Here is a 10,593-nt window from a genome sequence, read left to right on the forward strand (position 1 = left end):
TTCTTAATAGATTTCAGTTTTTTGTATAAAGAATGAGTGCAGATCCTATCTAGTACAATTTTGAGTTTGATCTTGGATGATGTACGATGCCCCTTGAAGTAACTCAGTTGAGTGAGTTTTCCTCCTGAGCTTTCCAAGGTGTGGCTCTGCATCATTTATCCTTTCTCTCTAATGAAAGGTAAGTAGATCAAAGCAATTAAGAACAAAGGGTTAATTTTCTTTTTAGATTTTGGTATCTAGTATATTTTTCTTTTAGATCCCTAAATTTAGCTTAGGCCTTGTCAGCAACTTTAATTAAAATTAGAAGTTTGAATACTATCAATCTGCTTTAAAGGTAGTTTTGAAAATTTTCATGCATTGGCAATTTCAGCTTTGAATCCTTTAGAAAATTAATCCTAAATACTTTGTTAGCTTTTGGCATTTGAAATTAGTGAAGGAATATTTATATTAATCAATACTAGGGTAATTGTCATTTGGCAGAAAAGGATGATTACCCATGAACTTCTAATCATTAGGACACCCATTTTTTATCTATAGTTGGACACATGTGAGTAAGGATGTTAGCAATAAATAGATTAGAAGAGTGGGAGATTTGGTAATATTAATATAAAAAATCAAGTACAATTGAATTTGAATGAATACGAATCACAAAATGACTTTATAAACTAAACTAATCAAAATCTAGAGATCCAAATATTAAGAAACCAACCTGAGAAAGGAAATAACAATATACTCTCTTTTTGATGAGAATTTGACTAGTTAAAATATATTATAATTTTAGCCAAAAATTTAGAACTAATTATTAAATTTTAATCAGTCTTCACCTCATGTTTCTTACATATTTTAGAAATGATAAGTTTTTGCTATAAATTTAATCTAGTATATAAATAGTCTTGTAGTGATGTAGTTATCAAACTTGACTTACAAACAATACTAACATTCAAAACAAGTTTGAAGATGATTTTTTTTGCAAAGCATTAGCAAAATAGCCTATTATCAAATCATATAGCACAATAGAGAGTTGAGTGGATGATCTTGGTTTTGATTAGAGAATTTAACAAAATGTAAAGGAAGAATTCGCTTCCTTAAAACAATGTATTAGACAGTTAAAGATTAATATAGATAAATGAGTAAATTAGCATAGAAATTTATTAAAAAACTAGGGTATGCCCCTTTTATATTTTCACTTTGTAAAGGACTAAGGTCTCGGGCAAGACTAGAGGTTTTCTTCTCTGTTCTTTCCTACTAGTGCCCGTTTGAATGGAGAAACTCAATATCTGTAATTTGTTCTAAATTATTTATATAATCCAAAGGTTTTGGTCATTTATCGATCTAAATAAATAAATAAATTTAAATTATTAAATTTTTGGTGGTTTAACTTTCAAATATAATTATTTTTCTACTAATCCATATCTAAATACTACATATTATCATTCAAAAATATAAGAATAACAATTTTAAAAATATAACATAAAGTAAATGCAAACATGAAACTCAAGTTTTAGTAAATAATTGATGGAATTAATTAATACTTCTAAAATTCATATGAAATACTAGGATTTTTGATAGATGACTTTAATAAAAAAATTAATTATAAACTTTAATAAATAAATAAATAAGGGAAGTGGTGGTGCTAGGGAGGGAGGGAGGGTGAGAGAGAGAGAGAGAGAGAGAGAGAGAGAGAGAGAGAGAGAGAGAGAGAGAGAGAGAGAGAGAGAGAGAGAGTAAAATATGGTAATAAATAGATTGTAATGTATGTGAGGGCAAGAGAGGGTGATTACAAGGGACATACATGGGACAAAGATAGTAATTATGAGGAGACATAGGAGTGAGAGAGACAATAATTGTCATGGGATGTGTGTGGGAGAGAAGTGGAAGAGGATGAGATACACGCAGTATACATAGAGGAAAATTAAGGGGATGATATAGTTTGAGAAGATATGGGAGAGAGTGAGAAAGAGAAATTGGGGAGAGATAGAAAGAAAGGGATAGAGAGATTATAATCATAGGAAAGTGATATTTGGAGGGGTAGAAGGAAATATGTGCTGTAGAGAGAGATAAAGAATAATTAGGATAGAGTGAAAGATATTTATTAGTGGGAGAGATAGATGGTAATTACATTAGATCTAATTTTAGAGGAGGTGAAGAAGGGGAGAAGGGGATGAGGAGAAAGGGATAGAAGTGAGTAAGAGATTAAGGATGAGAATAATTAGATATTAGAATAGACAATGATATTGATATGAGTGTGTGTTTGTGAGAGAGAAAGGAGTGGTGATTTATATAATGTAGAAAAATATGGTCATTAGGAGGAAGAGATTTTGAGACATGCGAGTGAGAAAGTGATAAGTGGAGACATAAGAGGATGGAGAGATGATGCAAAGAGAAGGGAAAGATGTAAAATGATGAGATAGACAAAAATTAAGGATCAAAATAGATAGATATGTTAATAGGAAAAGAGAGGGGATATATACGTTAAGTAGGGAAAGATGGTAATTAATAATGAGAGGGGGTGATATAGATGAGATAGATAGAGAAAAATAATAAACAAGGCTTTTAGAAAAGAGAGATCTTGATGGTGGAAGCAAATGAGTAAGAGATAGAGAAAAATAATAAACAAGGGGATATATGAGAGAGGTTGTTGATAATTATAAAGGGGAAATGTGAGAAAGAGAAGTCGAAGAGGATGGGGACATGTTTAGGAGAGAAGTGAAAGAGGATGAGATACATGAGATGGACATAGAGGATGAATAAAGGACAATATAGTTTGAAAAGGGAAGGGGAGAGACTGAAAAAGAGTAATTGGGAAAAGATACAAAGAGAGGGATAGAGAGATACTTTAATTATAGGAAAGTGATAGTTAGAGGGGGGAAGGAAAGAGATGGTGTAGAGATGGAAAAAAACTTATTATGATAGAGTGAAAGATATTTATTAGTGGGAGAGAGATATATGGTAATTACGTGAAATATATGTTGAGAGGAGGGGAAGAAGGGAAAAAGGGGCTGAGGGTATAGGGAGAGAGATGAGAAAGAGATTTAGGATGAAAATAATTAGAGAAAAGATATTGATATTTATGTGTGTGTTTGTGAGAGAGAAAAGGGTGGTGAATGACATGATGTAGATAAATATGGTCATTAGGAGGAAGATATTTAGGGGGCAAGAGAAATGGATAATTGGAGATATAATATGATGGATAAGTGGAGATATAAGATGATGGACAAATGATGCACATAGAAAGGGAATGTCTAGCAAGATGAGATAAACAAAAATTAAGGATCAAAATAGATAGAAATGTTGATGGGGGAAGAGAGAGAGGGGGGAGAGACAATAGGTAGAAACAAATGGTAATTAATAGTGAGAGTGGGGATGATAGAGATGAGATAGATAAAGGAAAATAATAAACAATGGTTTGAGAAAAGAAATATCTTGATTGTAGAGAGAGAGAGAGAGAGAGAGAGAGAGAGAGAGAGAGAGAGAGAGAGAGAGAGAGAGAGAGAGAGAGAGAGAGAGAGAGATCATAATTATAAGGGGATATATGAGAGACATTATTGATAAATATAAGGGGAAAATGTGAAAAAGAGAAGTTGAAGAGGATGAGAGACATGAGGTTTACATCAAGGATAGACATAAGATCATATGGTGAATGAAGTGTAGGAGAGAGAAAAAGAGAATAATTTGGGAGAGAAAAAAGGAGAGAGATGGTAGTTATAGCAAAGCGATGGAGAGACGATCTAGAGAGATAAGATGGGAAGGGGAGATAGATGAGATATAACTAAAGAAATTGATAACATAATTTAGGGATGACATAGGGAGGGAGGGAGGGAGAGGGAGAGGGAGGGGGCGAGGGCGGGGGGGTGGGGGGGGCAAGGGAGGTAAATGGACATGAGGTAGAGATGAATATTAAATAGTAAATATGGGAGATAAATAATACATTAGGGAGGGTAAGATTTATTTCTATAGGTGTTTGTATCCATGTACATGTGTGTGTACAAGAGACAGAAGAGGGACATGTGAGAAAGATAGTGTGAGAGAGAACTAGGTAAGGTTGGAAAATATGATCAAGACACAAAGCAAAAAAAGGGAGAAAGATGAGATGAGACAAGGGAGGAAAGATAGTTAGAGGGTAATATAAATTGGGTAAAGATTTGGGGTTTAGTTACAAGGGACACATGTCTAACAGAGGGTATTAAGATAATAAGGAGAGGGTAATAGTCACGAGCTAGAAATAAAGACTAAATATGGGACAAAGGTGGTCAGACTAGGAAGGGAAAATATTTATCCATGTGTATTTGCGATCATGAGAGATAGAAAATGTAGAGAATAGGGTGAGATACATTATGTGGACAAGTAAAGAGGATGATGAAGGTGAAAGAGGGTGAGAGGTAGAGCGAAAGGGTTTAATGAGGAAGTGAAATGGGAGAGAGATGATCTAGAAAGATAAAGTGGGAAGGGGAGATAGATGAGATATGGCTTAAGAAAATTAATAAAATAATTTAGGGGAGAGAGAGAGAGAGAGAGAGAGAGAGAGAGAGAGAGAGAGAGAGAGAGAGAGAGAGAGAGAGAGAGAGAGATGAGGTAGATACAAAGATCATAATTAGGGTGAATAGATGATGAGAGGTGGATGGAAAAGTGGATAAAGAGATAATTAAGATGGGGGAGAGATGAGGTACAAAGAGAAAGGGGAGAAGGCTATAGAGATGAGATGGAGCGTAAGAAAATTAATAAAGTGGGAAGGGGAGATAGATGAGATATGGCTTCAAAAAATTAATAAAATAATTTAGGGGGGAGAGAGAGAGAGAGAGAGAGAGAGAGAGAGAGAGAGAGAGAGAGAGAGAGAGAGAGATCATAATTAGGGTGAATAGATGATGAGAGGTGGATGGAAAAGTGGATAAAGAGAGAATTAAGATGGGGGAGAGATGAAGTACAAAGAGAAAGGGGAGAAGGCTATAGAGATGAGATGGAGCTTAAGAAATTTTATAATGAGAGATTAGGATAGACATATATTGAAAGACATGGGGGGCATGTTAGAGAAAGTTAGTGTATGAGAGAATGGGGAGAGGTGGATAGATGTTAGTTAGAAATAGAGGTTAAATAAGGAAGACAATATGAGGAGGGGAGGGAGAGGATATACTTAAGAGGGTAATAATGTGTGTGTGTGTGTGTGTGTGTGTGTGTGTGTGTGTGTGTGTGTGTGTGTGTGTGTGTGTGTGTGTGTGTGTGTGTGTGAGAGAGAGAGAGAGAGAGAGAGAGATGGTAAACTAAATTGTATTGGACCTAAAATATTACAAAACCAAATTAAATTAATATAAAATAGTAAACTAAAAATTAAACATAATCCTACAATAAGAATTAAAAAATGTAACTCATAATTTGAACAAAATTATATGATGTATTTAGAAAATAGTCACCCTACACATATTCTACCATTGAACCTAACTAAATTCTAAGTATAATTTAATATGTTAAACCAATTTACTGCTAGGAAGAAACCCCAAAAAATATATTTTCTCTTATAGAAAACTATATTGAACCCCAATCCTAAATAGAATGAAACAATAGATACAAAATTCAACCTCCATCTCATAGATAATTTACATGATTCATAGGACTAAAAAAAATTGAATACCATGACTAAACCCAATCGACATAAGAAAATAAATTTGTCTCCAAATTTTCAAAGTTCTATTTGCAATATTATATGTATTAGTTAAATTATTAAATTAATTATATTATATTATATTTCATGAAGCAATATAATTATATGTATGTTTTAGTTATACTATTTTCAATAATATATTTTTCATAAGTTATTATATTTTAATTATTATAATTTTAAATTTTTTTAATATTTAAGAATAAAATTATTATGATATAAAAACTATTTCAAATTAAAATTTAACAATGACCGAATTGATATTTGAATCCCGGTTGCCACAATAATACAACCACCACCTCAACACCACACTATATGGTAAACCATTCTTTAAAATTGATTTTCATATTAATAAGGAATAAATTAGCAAACATGAAAATTGCAAACAAATAATTGTTTGATTCTTTCATATGAGCAGGCTCTTGCTACTAACTTATATTTATTCTATTATATATATAGTTTTTACATAAAAGATATAAATTAAAAATAAGAAACTTAAAATTGGACAATACTAAAAGAAAGTTTCATTATTAGAGAAGAATAAAGTTTAATTTTTAGAAATTTATAATAATAGAAAAGAGTTTATAAATGCATGTAAATTTTAATTTTATTTAAAATCAAATTTAAGGAATTATTAAATTAAGTTTAAACAGTATTTTATTCTTATAACTTATTAAACTTCATTAGTGTGATATAGATGCAAACACACCCAAAATACATGTTATTGAAAGTATGATGAGTACTTTTGAAATATTGAAACCAATATTTTTGTTTCAATCTATAACTAACAAAACTATTAAATTTTTTAAATGATTGAGATAACTATGCACTCAAATAAAATCGAATGAATACAATATATGAGGTCTAAACTCTTCCTACACTATGTTTGCCCAATCCAAAACATTTGTACTACTTATATGTTATTGTGTTGTACAAAAAACATAAAATAAGAAAAATCTAAATATTGATGCCATAGTAAAAGGTAAAGAATAAAGAAACTGAAATGGGTTTCTTTATTTTCTTGGATTTATAATTAAAATAAAATTGTGGTATGAAATGATACATTACAAGGATGACCAAACCCCAAGAAATACAAAATAGTAGAAGTACCCAAGATATATTTGCAAGAAACACTTTATTATCAACATATCTTCAATTACATGAATTATTCACTATACATTCTATTGATTCCTTAGACATATTGCATGATAAAATAAATCGTATGTCATAATGTAAGGCCTTTCTAGTTATGACCAATGTACATTCCATGTTACATATCAAATTTCTCTATCCAAGCTTCTTCTAAGTATCCCTTGAAAGCTACTACTTCCTCCTACCTCCTAAGATTCTAGGACATTACATATATAGCCATCAGGACAAACGAGTCAACTTGAGTTCATGCTCTCTACTAATAGGAAATATGCATTACATTATAGGACTAGCCCTTAATGAATTAATGACTAAATACATGATACAAGAGATAACATTATGTAGCTTTAGGTATAGGTCCACACATTTACCAACTTTGTAGATCCAAGAGTGCATACGCTGGCTCTTAAATATAGAACCATGCTGAATTAAATATCGGGCATTGCATGAAGAAGAACATAGGGAAGTAGTACCCAATAAGATGAAGCATGACTCTTTCTAGTTGTTAAATAGGATTTTGTGCACTTAGGACAATGATCCATGATATGTCCCCAATATGAAGTTAAGCCTCCAAAATTTGGAAATAAAAAACAAGAGTATGTCAATACAATATATTAGAAAAATAACTATAAAAATAGAAAATAACAAATATTTTATGGGTGATACGAAATTGCCAACACTCCAAAGATGCTCCTGCATCATAAAGAAACTTACTTTCATCTACAATATGGAAGAAGATGATATTTTCCATATAATTTTTTATTTATTTTTTAAAAATAAAATTCACTCTAGGGTAATCTCCCCATGATTTGCCTAGAAAAATCAATCTACCTCCAAAAGAACTTGCAATTTAAAAAAATACCATGTTTCTTCCACTACATAGAGCTTTTGATGCCCTGTAATGACTCCATTTAACAAAGAAATTGTATACAGATGGCATTGCTTCAACCCAAGAAATTGCATCATAACCAATGATGGAAAGAAATTTTACACCAAGGTTTACTCACCAATGCACTTGCTTTTGTTGAGGGCTACAATGGTTCGACCTATGTTCTATGTTAGTAGAATCTAAAGAAAGAGCAGTCACTTGCAACTTGTCCATGAGCTACCATCAAAAGCCTAAGGCTGAGGGCTTCACCATCTTCAATTTACCAAAACTTGATTTGATTTAGGAACTTTACAATAAGATTTGGCTATGGAAGGAGAATTCATTAAATTCCAAGTATGTTAAATTTTGAGAGCATGGAGCAATGGAAGATATTGCAACATAGATCATTAGGTGGTGTATAAAGGTTGGACATAACTAATTTTAGTGCCATATTTTGATTGATTTCTAGGATATGAAAAAATTGGAGCTCTAGGACAATGAAAAATGTTGATGTTACAAATGTTTAATGCAAAGTAGCGAGACTTAGACCCGACTCTGACTTGGCAAGGGCAATTTGACTTGTGACTTGTCTCGAACACGGTCATGACTTGACAATGACTTGACAAGTTAGGATATATTAATAGAAATACCTTAGAGAAATATTAAATATTTGATGACTTGGGGAGTCAAGGTCACGACTCATTTTGAGCTAGCAAGGGTAACCTGACTCGCCGACCTAGGGGACTTGTGTCACTCATGGAGAGTCTCATTACTATGGTTTAATGCTATTAGATTTTGAGAAGGGTTACATGAGTTGCATAAAGTTGAAATAGGAAAATCTAATGGATGGAATAAAAGGTCAATCTTTTGTTTTGTTGAATGTAAAATAATATTTTCTTGCACAAGAATATGTCTTATCATCTTCCTATGTTGTGAGAGATATATTTTTAAATGATTTATTGTGCCACTTACATAGTGGAGACTAATCTTTTTGAATGAGTCTTTTTCATAATATTTTGAGCTAATATATTTTTAAATGATTTATTGTGCCACTTACATGGAGGAGACTAATTTTTTTGAATGAATCTTTTTCATATTAATTTGTGTTAAAGAAATATTAACCAAAGTTCCTAAAGTCTATAGTTTCTAGTCTTTGTGAAAAATAATTTTTTTTTCTTTCCATGATTTTACTATTCTTAGTTTTAATTTGTTTATTTCAAGAAAAAATAAAAAGTTGTAAAGGATAGAAAAAAATGAAATAAAAGTATATATTGTAAAGTTTCTTAACAACTAAAAATAAAATTAAAGATTATAGAAAAAACTAAATTTACTAATAGATTGTAATGTTTTCCACCAACTTTTCCTATATAAATAAGACTATTGACTCCTTTTTGTAACTCCTATATACATAATTCTGGCCTGAATATATATGAAAAAAGTAAAACGGTATGAAGATTGAATGTCTAGCTCTCTCTTAATCATGATAAAGTGGATTGCCCTAACATCTGATTTCTTTTCCAATGCCCAGTGAGACTGTTATCCATGTGACACCATTGCCAAAAGTTCAAAAGAAGACTGATGTTTTCTCGTATAAAAAATATAGGATATAACTGAAATTAATTTTCACTTATCTATACAAATTTACAATAACCGTTCTCTACTATCGTGTTTTTAAGGTGCTCATGAGATCGTTGGTGTCAGGAGAGAGAAGCAATTCCTCCCAATAATCCAATTCAAATGAACCCAAAATATCGTCGCCAACGCCATCAAAAGTCGAAATTTGCGGCTGGATTTTGAATCTTTTCATCTGCGGCGGCTGCTCCTCCTCCAAGAATCCTCTTTTTCTGCACAAAATATCGTGGAAATTTGCAGAATTTGTGTGAGAGACGGTGTTTCCTGAATAGAGGTCATTTGCCAATGCCGTGGACACAATTTCAAGTGGAAAATTGAGGAAAGTGCGAGACCCTCTCATTTTCAGAGCAGCTTTGTCGTACGCCATGGCTGCCGCTTCCGCAGTGGAGAATGTGCCCAACCAAACCCTCGTCCCCTGCCTGGTCGAATCCCTTATTTCCGCAGCGAATTTCCCCCATGGCCGCTTCCGAACCCCTCTGTAATGCTTTTCCACTTCTATTCCACCTCGTTTCAGCAAAATCGCAGCTTTATTTTCGAGAATGGCGCAATTTGCATTTAAATTCTTGGATTCTTCAAGTAAAGAATTGTTCTTTACCTTTTCCTCCATAGCCGGAACAGCCATCAGTTGTTCCAGATTTCCCCCTGACGGTTCTTCAAGGTAAGGAAAATTTTCAACATATTCCTCTAGTGATGACAATCCATCATAATTGAATTCCGATTGCTGCTTTAATGGGAACTCGATCTTATTTCCTTTGTTTCTTTCCATAGGGACTTCATTTTCTTTAAAAGAATTGTTGATTACTTCCTCCTCCGCAACGACTGAAGTTATGCAGGATCTTTCAGAGCCTCCGGCGAAAAATCGAATCCAAATGTTCTCCAGAAGCTCGTCTATTTCTACAGCTTCGCAAGAAGCTGATTGCATGCCTCCAAAGGCAACGCCGTCCATTGTTATCTGCTAATCTTTCTTTCTACTTTATTCCAAACCCTAAAATGCCGATCTTGAGCCGTTTTTGAGCTAGCGCTTCTCGAATGAAATCTGGAAAGTGCTGAAAACACAATTAATGAGCTGCTGGCATGTGAGCCGGGACATTTTAAATAGAAGAGGAGGAGATTGGTAATGCAAGGAAATAAGTTGCGTGCAGAGAAAATAACGCTGACGCGTAGGAATTCCAACCGAGCGCTTGCAAAAATATATTGTGATTAAGTATGATGGTTGAAGTTTGTAGAAACACTTTTAATTTATTATTGTGGAGATTACGATGGAAGTCGTTACTTGGAACTCTGAAGAGCCAAC

The 10,593-nt window shown here is 32.9% G+C and overlaps 1 protein-coding gene across 1 annotated transcript; it reads right to left on the reverse strand.

Moving 5' to 3' along the window:
- Positions 1-9,327: 9,327 nt before the first annotated feature.
- LOC149539825 (uncharacterized) lies at positions 9,328-10,245 on the reverse strand. Its single transcript, XM_089802622.1, has one exon. The coding sequence runs from the start codon at positions 10,243-10,245 to the stop codon at positions 9,328-9,330; it is 918 nt and encodes a 305-aa protein (XP_089658748.1).
- Positions 10,246-10,593: the final 348 nt, after the last annotated feature.

The sequence above is a fragment of the Cupressus sempervirens genome, chromosome 9, assembly GCF_028749045.1.
Source record: "Cupressus sempervirens isolate cs-2001-9-10 chromosome 9, ASM2874904v1, whole genome shotgun sequence".
NCBI classification, from domain to species: Eukaryota; Viridiplantae; Streptophyta; class Pinopsida; order Cupressales; family Cupressaceae; genus Cupressus; species Cupressus sempervirens.

What these genes read in the sequence shown, in the direction of transcription:
- LOC149539825 (XM_089802622.1), bottom strand. Translation starts at nt 10,245, where the DNA reads ATGGACGGCGTTGCCTTTGGAGGCATGCAATCAGCTTCTTGCGAAGCT.